This window comes from Myxine glutinosa, chromosome 2 (assembly GCF_964187855.1).
Source record: "Myxine glutinosa chromosome 2, kmMyxGlut1.1, whole genome shotgun sequence".
In the NCBI taxonomy this organism is placed as follows: domain Eukaryota; kingdom Metazoa; phylum Chordata; class Myxini; order Myxiniformes; family Myxinidae; genus Myxine; species Myxine glutinosa.
In genome coordinates this window covers 101,959,660-101,973,942 of record NC_136262.1, presented here as the reverse complement: position 1 = coordinate 101,973,942, position 14,283 = coordinate 101,959,660, and the positions used below count along the sequence as shown (strand labels likewise).

The window sequence follows — 14,283 nt, the reverse complement described above, 5'->3', positions numbered from 1 at the left end:
CATTGGGTGTGGTGAGGTTAAGTGTGTAGTAGTCCAGAGGTTGTTGCCAGGTTTCGGTGAGACAGAGAAAGTCCAGTTTGTTATCCAGGATGTATTCGTTCAGGATGAGGCATTTGTTGTTGAGGGACCGGGTGTTGAACAGGGTGAGCTTGATGTTGTTTTGAACAGCAGGGATGAATTCAGGTGATTTAGCCAGGGTTCGTAGGCAGGAGGTGCGATCGTGTGCGTTGCTGTGACCAGGTGCGCTGGGACGAAGAGTGAGAGTGCGCTGAGCCGACCAGAGGACGGGGATGGCCAAATGCCAACATGGCCAATTCTCAACGGATTTGGATGAAAGTTGGTGGGATGATTGCCCTTGGGATAAGGAAGAATTGATTAGTTTTTGGTGAAGCTCAGGATATTATTCCGGATCCAGGAATTTTTTAAAGGTTTGTTTACCATTGGAAGATAGGGCTCATTTTTTTTTTAACCTTATCTTCTATATATTCTATATTTAACATTGTGATATGAAAATAGTTTTCATATTTGTTGTAAATGTAGTTTAAACTCGTGGTTATGCGTTAGAGCGGTGTATTATGTTAGCAGCGTCGTCTTCAATTTTTTTTTTCTTTCTAGTGAAGACATATTCTGTCATTTTAAAACCACCAAAGTGTGTATTAGGTTTCCTCGTTTCATAAAATGTATCCTTTGATACGTATAATGCTTTAAAACTGTTTTTGTTTTTTTTAACCTCAGAAGAGATATCAACATTTACCTCAGCGAATGTCAATCGCGGTGTCAGTATTTGATGAACTTATAAAGACTTAGGTGAGTTATAAGTGTGACCAGCATGTGCACGGGATTCTTCCCAGAAGAATGAGTGGTCGCATTAGCTTGTACGACTTAAAATGAGCGAGTTTTGTTTTGACGTTTGTGCCAGTTTTACATGTTGTATCCCTAAGGAGTGAAACGAACGTTTTTTCGTGGCTTACAATTTTATTTGAAGTCACACATGCCTCAAAATACACTCACTTATATAGAATTGAACGCTGAATCCGAAAATGTAAGTGAAATTGACTTGTTTTTTTTTAAACATTATCTTCTATATATTCTAAATATATATCTGTGCAGTGTCTGTCTTGTGTTGTCACTGAACTACTCCCTCAAACTTTTGTGAAATCGTACTATTCCAACTTGACCCACGGCGGGAGTATGCGCTCTACTGAGTGGCGTTCTAATTCACCTAGTTTTGTCAGAATCCCTCCACACTTTTTGAAATATCGTGATATATATAGTTTTTGGCCTAATCTCTAAATAGCAAATAATTAAAAAAAATTCTCTTATTGGGATCTTCACCAGAAACAAATCAATTTGTCCTTGTCAGGCACCAAACTTGTCCACCAGGTTTTGGCCCAATTTGTCCATAACCTTATTAGATATCGTGCTCACAGACTTGCAAACAGTTGTGAAGACATAACCTCTGCACACCTTTGGTGGTAGAGGTAAATATACAAGACAACACGGTACTTGACTTCAGACAAGCACAGCCCTTGAGCTTGGGGAAAGTGACATTTCTACCAGAACACTGAGTAGTAACGACACCACCTTTTTATAATGTTGCCCTTCTCTCCATATTCAGTAGGGCAATTGAGGTATTTCCTCTTCCCATAGAAGCCAAACAACAAGGTTGGTCTGTGTGATATCCTCTAAATGCTGAACGTCAACTAAGGAAGCACCATGTACCATTGTTCAAGTCTTCGCTATGACTCGACCAGGGTAGGAGTCGACCCGACAACCTCCCTGACTCAGAGTGGATGCTCTAACCATTGCACCAGCAAGTCCGATCAATGTCTTCACTCCTGTCCTGCTCTTGTTGGGCTGAAATTTTCGAGTGATATGGCCAATTTAAGCTGATCAGCTTATATTCCAACATTTATGAGGAAAAAAAACCCATTGGAATTATCATGTCCATTTTCTTGTTCGGTCATCAGACCATTCCTGACTTGGATTCACTTGCATCCCTTTGTACATTCTGGAATTCTGGGCCTGCCTCTGGAGATGTTTACACATTTACTATTGTTTTCCCCGTGGTATGTCACCGACACTCCATCGTATTCAGGTGGCAAGAAATTCAGAGGAAAAGGTTCTACTGATATTTAACCTCATTACGCCTTATACCTGGGCAGAATGCTGCTATCCAAACAGGGTTATTAGGATTAGGGCTATCTCATGACAGCTCATAATCATACTATTCTGAAGGCTTTTAACTACCAATAATTCTTCAGATATAGCTTTTGACTACCAAGAGTTATTTTAACTACCAATAGTTATTTTAACTACCAAGAGTTATTTTAACACCAAGTTATTTTAACTACCAATAGTTATTTTAACTACCAAGAGTTATTTTAACTACCAAGAATTATTTGAACGACCAAGAGTTATTTTAACTACCAAGTTATTTTAACTACCAAGAGTTATTTTCACTACCAAGAGTTATTTTAACTACCAATAGTTATTTTAACTACCAAGAGTTATTTTAACTACCAATAGTTATTTTAACTACCAAGAGTTATGTTAACTACTACGTTATTTTAACTACCAAGAGTTATTTTAACTACCAATAGTTATTTTAACTACCAAGAGTTATTTTAACTACCAAGAGTTATTCAGATATGTTCAAGTGTGAAATTGTCTCCTTCTTAAAATCTGCACAAACTTATCATTTACAGTTTTAAATCTCTCCTCTCATCTTTTCACACTTGCCTTTTATCAACTACTACTTTCTTACCGCTTTGTAAAACACTTTTAGATTTTGCTTCAAATTGAAAAGAGTTATGAAATTTTTTTTTTTATGAAAGAAAACGATTAAAGTGCAATTTCACCCGCCCTGAAATGTTGTTTAGAAAAGAAAAAAAATCGCGAAAAAATTTGCTTCTATATAAAGCACATTTACTGCAAAATCTAAATTTGACTTTAAAACAGTTATACTGGCACTGCATTGGTATACCTCTTCAACCTCATTAAAATCAAATGAATGGTGGTTATTAAAATGATTGTTTATGGTTGCGCAGGATCCGGGGACCTGATGCCGTGTTCATGGGAGATGCGGCTCCAGTGGAAGCTCGAGAGCTTAGCCAGGCTCAAATGCTGTACATTGGCAGCCAGGTGGCATCTGGTGTACTCTACCTTGCTTCTCAGCACTTCGTACACCGAGATCTGGCGACGAGAAACTGCCTGGTGGGTGAAGAGCTCGTGGTGAAGATTGGAGACTTTGGAATGTCTCGTGATGTCTACAGCACGGATTACTATCGGGTAGGCATGGTTGAGGACAAACTCCTCTCTTTAAAAATGAATATATATATAAATATTTAACTGGTTCTAAGGCTCGTAGTGGAGCTGCCACATATACATCTCACACACATTGACATGCACACGAATACACGAGACATAACGCAGGAATGTTCGATGAGACAAACAGCCACTGAGCTTGGAGGAAGTGTCATTAGTTCCCGAGGTACTCTGGGTACCGGCGATGCCACAACCGCCTTTCTCACACCATTCAGCGGGGCATTCAGTGTGCTGGCTCAGAACGTAATGGAGGGTTTGCCGTGGGAGTTGTTGTATGCAGATGATCTGGTGTTGATTGCGGAAAGTATGGATGGATTGAAGGAAAAGATGAACAAGTGGAAGGAATGTATGGAGACAAAAGGTCTGAAGGTGAATATCAGAAAGACGAAGGTGATGGCAAGTGGTAAAGCATGTGGTGAGGTGGAAAGAACTGGGAAGTGGCCCTGTGCTGTGTGCAGGAAGGGTGTCGGAGTGAATTCCATTCAAGGTACAATGTGCGCTGAATGGGTTCATCAAAAATGTAGCGGTCTGAGAGGGTCATTAACCAGTGTGGCAGCTACATTCAAATGTAAGGTGTGCACAGAGGGAGCTGCAGATGGAGGAAATGTTGAGTTGGATCTTGGAGACGGCGTGAAGCTGTAAGGTGTGAAAACGTTTTGCTACCTTGGAGACATGCTGAATGGAGAAGGTGGATCAGACTCGGCAACGGTTGCTAGAGTGAGATGTGCATGGAAGAAGTTTCGGGAACTGAGTGGCGTGCTGATGAGGAGGGGAGTGTCGTTGAAGCTGAAGGGAAAGGTGTGTGCTGCATGTGTGAGAAGTGTTATGATTTATGGGAGCGAGACATGGGTAATGAACGTAGAGCAGCAACGAAGGCTGGAAAGGGTGGAAATGCGAATGGTTCGGTGGATGTGTGGAGTATCGTTGAGAGAGAGGAAGACAAATGATGAATTGCGAAAGATGATGGAAATAGAGCCTGTGATTGATGCTGTGAAGAGAAACAGGTTGAGATGGTTTGGTCATGTGTTGAGGAAGGATGAAAGTGACTGGTTGAGAAGAGTGATGGAAATGAATGCAGAAGGAAGTAGAGGACGGGGAAGACCGAGAAAGACTTGGCTAAAGGTGGTGGAAGAAGAAATGCGGGCAAGGGGTTAACAAGGGGAGATGCAGAAAATAGGGCAAAATGGAGAAGATTGTCATGGGGACCGCAAGGCTAACCCCCGCTCTGGCAGGGAAAATGGCCTTAAAATGCATGTTGTCGTTGTTTGTATTCAGCGTGGCATTTTCTGAAAAGGAATGTCCTCCTCGTCATGGATGCCAACCTATAAGCCTGGTGTTGGCTTAGCGGTTAGGGTGCTGGCTTGGGATCCTAGGATCCTGGGTTCAAATCCTGGTTAATCGCTGAATTAACACCAGGGGGGTTGACTCAGCCTTTCATCCCTCTGAGGTCGGCAAATTGAGCACCAGTTCACTGGTAATTCCCTGTGTGTCGCAAGAGGCGACTAACAGGGTTGGCGGCAGGAAGGGCATCCGGCCATAAAACATTGCTTCAAAAAGGGGACTACGGTGCCCCCAAAAGGCCAACCCCTGCTCTGTGGGGGAAAATGGCCTCTAAAGGTGGGTCATGGATGCCAACCTATGGGGATTGTTCATGATCTTAACCTTTTAAATTCTAAACGTCAAACAAGGAAGCAGCACTACCATTCTGGAAGTCTATGGTATGACTCGGCCAGGGCTTGAACCACCGACTCCCCATACCCAGTGGATGCTCTAACCTTTACACCTTACACCACCGAGTCTCTGCAGTGCACCATCACACTTTTTTTTAGCACCATTTCGTCAGACAGACACTACACCCAGCGACATTCATTCATACTTTGCTTCCAATGCGTGCTGACAGGTCACAAGTTTTTCATCACCTGCTGCAAGTTCATCTTGTTGATATTCAGATTTTACCACAGCTCCATCATGAGCAGTGTGTCCTTTGCGACCTTTAGGACTAGTTTTCAATTAAACGATTCAGGATGAGCTCTGATATACACAGATATCTTTCCAGTCGATCAAGGGTTAAGCCAAGGATAATGGGTTACACGGAGAGCACACGACAAAAATGTGAAAAAGAGCAGAAGTGACGTGGCATAAATCATGGCACAGATGCATGCTGTGTGATTGGACACCTTAATATATACTCTAGGAAAAAGCATAATTGATTTGAATAAGGAAGTTTTAAAAGCTCGGAAAAAGATGGATGAAAGAGAGGAGAGGGGTAAAAATTCTAGGCATAGGGAGGGAAAGAAAGATTCAGCAAGAATCCTGGTGTACATACAGGTATTTTAAAAGCAATCCCTGAAGAGGACCTCACTTTTCGGTATGAAGTGTCGAGGCTTGTGAAGTACCTATAAACTAATATATAAAAAACAAAGTTTGTTTCTTGGTTTGTTTGTTCGTTTATGCATTCACACCCGGCAGGAACCAGTGTGACCAAACTTTCCATGGCCTCCTTTTTCAACCAGAGAAAAGTCGAGGGCTATGTTTGGAGAAACAAAAGTGACCCCAGATAAAACCAGATAGTTGGCATTCAAGCCATGATCGGGTCTTGTACTTATACTCTGCCAGGGTTCTGTTTCCCAGGAGTGATCGAGTAATATGTATTGTGAAGATCGTATGTTGAGGTTGTAGTGATTTGTTGTCAACAACACAAATTTAATTATTATAGTGTTTACACGTGTGCCTGTTATTACCCTGCGCTCACGAAGCGAAATTCAGGGTTAAGCATTCGGGTGCGTCCGTGCGTGCGTATGTGTCTGCATTTTTAAAATTCATTTTCTCGGCAACCGTTGGTCTGATTGGCATGAAATTTTTACCATAGGAGCGCCTCCGCCTGTAGAATGTTTTAATTCACAATTATTATGTCATAGTTCACGTGGTATGGACACCATCTCAGAAAAACGTTTCGCCTCTATATCTTCCAAACCGCTCAATGGAAAAAATTGAAAGATGGCTCATTGTCAAGTACTGTCCTTGGGGAATAAGATATGTTAATGATGATGTTATCAGTGCCTTCGTTATGACGTCCCAATTGGACAAGTACAACATGTATCCGATCATTGTGAATTTTTTTTCTCAGCAACTGTTGGTCTGATGGGCATGAAATTTTCACCATAGGAGCACCTCCTCCTGTAGAATATTTTAATGATAATCATGACGTCATAGGTCATGTGGTACAGGCGCCATCTTGGAAAAAACCAAAAATGTTGCACCTCTATATCTCCAAAACCACTTCATGGAAAAAATTGAAACATGGCTCATTGTAAAGAACTCCATATAGTGAATAGGTGTTGTTAATGATGACATCATTCGTGCCATAATTATGACGTCATAATTCGACAGGGACAACGTTTAGTCTGATCAGTTTTAAATGTATTGAGCATGATCTATGCAACAATTATATTAGAGAATATAAATTTATGATGTCATCGCTCACGTGGTCTGGCAGCCATATTGGATCAAAGAAAAAAAAAGTTCAAAAACAGAAGAGTTGGCTCGCAATGAGTTGACTGCGCAGGGTAAGTATTCTATGAATACCATGTAGTTAAAAATATTGCTTTACACAGGTTTATTGTAACACCTCTTTGTTCAGGCCTCGAGTGAGTATGTTCTTATACCCTGCCTGCACTTTTTCCCCTGGAGTGATCGGGTAATATGATTTGTGATGAACATATGTTGAGGTTGTATAAAGTGAGTTGTTGCCAACAACACCAATTTCATTACTACAGTATTTCATTGAATTTCCCCAGGCAACATTGGTTACTTCAGCTAGTACAGAATATATCAGGATGTAACAAAATTTAAAGAAGAGTAGAAGGAGGAGGAGGAAACACACAACAGCAGGGTAGGGGAGACAAAATAGAGGAATACTTAGAGAAACTAGATGGTAATCATAGATTACTTACCCCGTGCAGTCAACTTGGTGCGAGCCAACTCTTCTGTTTTTAAAGGTTTTTTTTAACTTTTATCCAATATGGGTGCCAGACCACGTGAGCGATGACATCATAAATTTATATTCTCTAATATAATTGTTGCGTAGATCACGCTCAATAAAATTCCAACTGATCAGACTAAGCGTTGTCCCTGTCGAATTATGACGTCATAATTACGGCACCAATGACGTCCTCGTTAGCAACACCTATTCCCCATATGGAGTTCTTTACAATGAGCCATGTTTCAATTTTTTTCCATGGATCAGTTTTGGAGATATCGAGGTGCAACGTTTTTTGGATTTTCCAAGATGGTACCTGTACCACGTGACCTATGACGTTATAATTATCATTAAAATATTCTACAGGAGGAGGCGCTCCTATGGTGAAACTTTCGTGTCCCTGAGTCCAACAGGTGCAAAGAAAAAAATTCATACTGATCGGATGAAGCGTTATACTTGTCAAATGATGACGTCATAACGAAGGAACCGATTACATCATCATTAATATATCTTATTCCCCATTGGGAGTACTTGACAATGACCCAGGTTTCAATTTTTTTTCCCATGGAGTTGTTTCAGAGATATACAGGTGCGAAGTTTTTCCAAGATTGCGTCTGTACCACGTGACCTATGACGTCATAATTATGATTCAAATATTCTACACGAGGAGGCGCTCCTATGGTAAAAAGTTCGAGTCAATCGTACCAACAATTACAGATAATTTTTTTTTCATACTGACCAGTCAAGCATTGTACTTGTCGAATTATGACGTCATAATGAAGCCACCGAAGACATCATCATTAACATATCTTATTTCCCATGGGGAGTACTTAACAATGAGCCTTGTTTCAATCTTTTCCATGTAGCGGTTTCGGAGATATAGAGGTGTAACGTTTTTCCAAGATGGCGTCCATATCACGTGACCTATGACGTCATAATTATGAATAAAAAAAATTATACAGGCAGAGGCACTCCTATGGTAAAATTTCGTGTCAATCGGACCAACGGTTGCTGAGAAAATGAATTTTGAAAATGCAGACACGCACGTACGCACCCGAATGCCTAACCCTGCGCTCGCGAAGCGAAACGGGAAGTGGGGAACAATGAGGACAAAGGGAGGACACAGGGAGGTGAAAAATATGGTTATGGCCACAAAACTCTCAATCACAGAAGTGGAAGGAAAAACAGTAAAATTGGAAAGAGGTGGGCTTGAGGAGGGAATCATGGTGGTGGATGGGGAATGACCTGAGATGGTTGTGTACAGCTGTCTTAAAGCCCTGGAGGGAACAATGGGATTGAAGAGGCTGAGGACGTTGATTGCTCAGGTGGGAAAAATGAGGAATGAATGAGTGGAGGTGAGTTGGGATGCTTTGAACAATGACTCGTATGGAAATTGCTTACAATTCCGTTAAAAGAAAAAAAAAATATTTCATCCAACGACGCTTGTGTCACTCCTGTAGGCCTCGCTATTTAAATACAGAAAATAGGGTCAACAACTTTAAATAGATAAAATATCCACACCTAGGCACATAGCACTAAGTAAGGGTGATAATGGGGAAAGAGCCAGGTGAGGAAATGAATCTTCCAACAAAAGAGAAAGCAGACTTTCGATTAAAAACAAAGTTTTTCATTGCAAAGACAAAACAAGCAGACAAATTTGGAAAGTTGTGCAGGATTGCAGGATTGCAGGATTGATTGATTTCAAATGCAGGATTGCAAATGCAGGAAAGTTGTGCAGGATTGCATTTGAAAGTCCGTCCAAAAGACGATACATACTAATGGAATAGACCTCAACAGCTGATTGACCCACTTATCAGTTATATCCTTTCACCTTCTTCAACTAAGAGTTCCAAAAATTCCTACTTGAACATTTTATGTCCATAAGTCAACTCCCTTCACGTAGCAATCATTACGTCCACCACTGAAGGTGCGTGGAGGTTATGTTTTCACCCCTGCCTGTTTGTCTGTGAACAGGATATCTCAGAGTTGTGGACAGATTCACACGACATTTAGTGGAGGTTGGGTACATGTAACAAGGACGAAATGATGAGGTTTTAGTGGAGATTCGGATCTTGCTCCGATAATTTTTTAAGTGATTCTTCACCATTGAGATATGGGGCCAAAAGCTATATATTGTTACAGACACGACTTTGATGTTAAGGTGGGCCGAGCGGAATGGCCGTCGTGTCCGCACAAATTACCCGATTGTACTCGAACGTCGACGAAGCCGCGCTACGCTGGCTCAATAGGAAAGAGAAGACACCCGGCTGGGTTATAATGACACAATACGACACCAGGGGTTCAGTTCTCAAGACCTCCGGAGGAGGTTATATTAAGGCGGAAGGTTAGATTACAACTACAAGAGGTACATCATAGGAAGACAGGCACTTAGACACAACCTTATATTATTCCCGACAGACCACAGAGAAACAGGACAAAAACTGACTCACACGGGGATTGATGGCAAGGAAAGCGGGTATTCGATGGCCAGCACAAGGTGCACCTTGTGCTCAGGGACAGGATGGCGCGGCCCAAAAGATGCAGGAGGTCTCTCAGCGCTCGAGGTGGCGTCTTGTCGTCTCAAGCTGGGGGCGCATCTGACGTCACGTCCGGCAAGCGGCTGCGTATATCCGGCGGGGAGTGACACGCCCTCGGCTCGTTAGCTCCGCCCAGATGGAATCGGTCCGCCCTTCTTATTGGGTGCGGGGGGGGTTTACCAGGCTCCGCCCTTGACGAGGAGCTGACAGCCAGCCCCTTCGTGGTAACCCCGTGGGGCGCATGGATAATGGCGGCTAACCGAGCCGGAGGGAGGACGCACACTCCCCGCGCGCGCCGTTGTTGTAGTTGTTGTTGTAGCTGTAGTTGTTGTTGTTGTTGTTGTAGCTGTAGTTGTTGTTGCTGTAGTTGTTGTTGTTGTTGTTGTAGCTGTAGTTGTTGTTGTTGTTGTTGTAGCTGTAGTTGTTGTTGTTGTTGTTGTTTGGGGAAGAAGATGGGAGGAGGTATGGGAAGGTCCTAAACTCACTACTGGTGCCATATAATCACATTCTGGTGCAACGAAGAGTCATAATTAATGGAAACGAGGCCTTAACGACATAGATTAAGAATAACTAGGAAGATGTCCGAAAGTTGTCTACGTGTGGTGCGGTGGACCTGGGCACGACATTTAATGGGGGAATAAGGGGAAGGTCGGCTCTACTGATTGTTATTTACATGCAATGGGACTAGGGAATGGGGGACTGGGGAAAGTTGGGGAGTATTGGAGAAAATAGGGGAATATTTACAAGCGGATATGGAGGCCAAATTCCATATTCGCAACATTGCACCCTTCTCTACCCTCGGGGCGTCCCGACCCGATAAATTTTTACCTACTTTAGTGTGGCACGCAATGTAGTTCCCTCTACTATTAACTCTACCCTGAGTGCGACAGTTTTACAGATATTCACAAATGAGTAAATATGTCCCCCTGCGACGTTGCACCCTTCTCCTCACAGAAACACACCCACAGGATAACCGAATCCGGAAAGAATTCTCAAACTAAACATACAGCCGGTAGGGAGCATTATTTACAAGACTATGCTGCTATTTACACTACGATCCAGGACCTGTTTTTGGAGGAACACATGCAGATGTTATGCATAGAGAGAGCGCGCTTGCCAGCATCGATACACCAACCCACGAGTGCTCTGTGGCCGACGGCCTTTAATAACGTGCAGAGCACCCTTCCCGAGCATCAAAAGCACCACCCCACCACCAATCGGTGCAGTCACCATTGTTCATTGGAATAAAAATAAATTCGACAACCCCTAACCCTGCAGGTGTCTCTTGCTCTTCTTGTGGTGCACTTGGTGTTAATTAACAGTGGTTCACCTTTATGGCATAGGTGCCACGTTGACCCATAGGTCCTTCCACGGGTGGTGCTTGGCCGCAAAAGAGCTGCGGTCCATTGTGGGTGGCCACAAACATTGCGGTCCATATGGTGTATCGATCCCGGCAGCAAACAGCGAAAGTGCAGGCCCACAACTGCGCAGCCAGCACCTCTCTCTCCTCTCTCTCTACCCCAAAGCCAGATCCTCGGAGGTGGGAGACAAAAGAAGAAACAAGTGAGTAAGGTGGTAAGGGCGCAAAAGTGCACGCAATATAAGGTAATGCACACTGGGGGCACTTGGGAACCAGGTGAGACAGGTACGTTCCTATCGTACGCCCCCCCCCCCCACCAGGTAACCTACATGGCCCCTCCCTTACCCCTTACTGTATCCACAAAACACAACACTACCCATAAACATCTACTTTACAAATCAACAAACATCCCTACTGTCTTCCCCGTTCCTCCCATAAACCAAATTCGTCTTCTCTCCCTCCTAACCAATCAAATTTGCCATTTTCAACTCTCATCAAAATTTGCCATCTCCAACTCAACATCATAATTTGCCATTACCAATTCATCATCAGTCCCTCCTAGGGAGGGAGAGATGGAATCACCCCAATGTCTCATCCACGTCGTGATGCGTCTCACAAATCCACACAGCGATTCATCTCCTGCAACAAAACAAAGAAAACACAGGTGTGGAGTCATCATCATCACCACAGGTAAGTGGCTGCGTATGGTGCGACAGGTTCATCAATCCTAACTATCTCCTAAATGACTTTAACAACTTTACACTACCCGGGGTCTCTCTCCGGCCAAACCATTGGCCCTCTTACACTATGGGTTCTAAAAACCAATTCCCATTGGCCAAACTGTGGTGCTCTTCAATTTGGGGTCTCACTCCCCCGATTCATCTCCCGGTGCCCTCGCACAATTTCTGGGCTGCGACGTGTAACTCTCCCAGCAGGTCTACCCACCTGCACACCTCCACCACTGTAGTTGCCACCCAAGCTTACCTAGCTCCTCACCCTAACCTATCTAACTGGGGCAGGCCCCTCCTGGCTCTGTCACCCCACTCGGTGCCCTCTGGCACTGGGCTACCCGGGTCCGTCCTCCGGATCCTCGGGCCCCATCCACAACAACTACTACCGGCTCCCAGAGCCCACCTGCGGCCTCACCTGGCCGACATCCTCACAGTGGTGGAGCGCCCAACCAACTACACACACTAACAGGCTACACGCCCAGCCATTTCCACAACACTAATGCACCCATCCACAATACCATTCTGCAACCGCACCACAAATGCCAATATCCAACCACAATTTACCTATACCCTCTACCTAACACTTACACTACCCGCCCCGGGTATCCGTGATGGGGGTCCATCCTTCCCCCATTCACACCTTCGCACCATCCACTCCACTCCACAATTTCCACCATACTCACTCCACGACCATCCATTCCAATACTCCATACCATTTATTCCATACACCTGTCTTTCATTCACCTGTCGTTGCACACCTGTGCAATCCTACCTGGTGCCACCTGCACCCTCCTCCTCTTCCTGGACCAGTTGGTCAACACAACACACAATCACCATCACTCACTCATACACTGCTCCATCCACCTGTTCAGTTGCACACCTGTGCAATCACACCTGTTCAATCCTCACACACACGGCATCATCTCAGCTAACTACTCCCCTCTGAAACTTGCGCTTCCCAGTCGTCCCTTTAAACTATTGCGCTCCCACGTCATTATCATCCACACTAAACTACCTGCGTCCCCACTACAGGTATCAGTCACTAACTAAACTTAACGTCACCTAATGTCATCTTCGCTAGATCCCTACAATATAACCGAACCCACCCAGGCTAGTTTTCACTGCCATACACCCCATAAGCTATTGCTCCTTTGCCCCACATGGGAAGGGTGGCAGGGATGCCAGCCTTACCCACCGGGCCCATCGCTCACTACCAATTTTGCACATCAAATTTCTACAAATCAAAAATTTGCCAATCATCTGCCAATCACTGTACCATTACCAATCATCACTCTGCCAATCCTTTGCCAATCATCAAATTTTGTTTTTCTCTAATTTTGGGGCCAAAACACTAACCTCATCACCCAGTCGACTCACTAATACCTCTCGGTGCGCCAATCCCTGTCCAAAGCCCGGCTTCGTAAAGCCAAGCAATGGATGCTGGTTGTTTTGTGCCAGCGGCTGGATGCGTCCGGCACTCGGTGCAGGGACGGGGGCTTACCCGGGCCGAGATCCCACGCATCACCTCGGCGTGGAGCCATCCAATGTCCCGATCTCGACCTGCCGGCACGTCTCAACAAAACGTGGTCGCCATGACGACCCTTCCGATCCAGCCGCCCGCTCCGCCTAGTGGAGCACGGACGCGGCCGTTCAAAGCGAGGCCCGGCACGCACCGAGGGCCCGATTCGGCTATAAGTCGTTCTACACTCTACCCCGTCTAACGTCGATGCTTCACCTGGACGCTTACACCCCGCAGCCCGTTCCTTGCTCACACATCCAGCCGTGCCCATGCTCCTCGTACCTTTCCTTACACACCCAGGTACACCCATTCCACTCACAGCCTTGGTCACACACCTGACCACCGAACACTTTGGCACACATTCGTTGCTCGCACACCTCACCAATACACCGCTTCGCGCCCCCTCCTCGGTCACCTCCTCTGTGACAATCACAGGTGTGCTCTCATTCGCACACCCAACCACGTGCCTCACCACCAACTCCAGCGTGCATTCCCACTCACGCTCTACCATTCCAGGTGTGCATCCTTCCATCCCAGGTGTACATCCTCGCTCACCTGTCACAACTAACTCACGCTCCTTGTCACTCTCACTACTTTCACCTCCATTCTTGACAGCGCACTCACCCTTACTCTTGACAGCGCAGTCTTTCCCCATGCACCTGTCCGTCACACACCTTTCTCGCGCACACTCTCCCGTTACACCCTCTGTAACACTCACCACAGGTGGACACTCTTCCTTACTTCTGACAGCGCACTCTTTCCTCATGCACCTGTCCGTCACACACCTTCCTCGCGCACACTCTCCCGTTACACCCTCTGTAACACTCACC

At 44.8% G+C, this 14,283-nt stretch overlaps 1 protein-coding gene across 1 annotated transcript in view; it reads left to right on the top strand.

Annotated features, from left to right (window-relative positions):
- The window catches only part of NTRK2 (neurotrophic receptor tyrosine kinase 2), a 168,715-nt gene that overhangs the window by 121,487 nt on the left and 32,945 nt on the right, over positions 1–14,283 (top strand). The window contains exon 11 of the mRNA XM_068107643.2: positions 3,051–3,291. Coding sequence (XP_067963744.2) covers positions 3,051–3,291 — 241 coding nt within the window. The remainder of the gene's footprint in view (positions 1–3,050; positions 3,292–14,283) is intronic.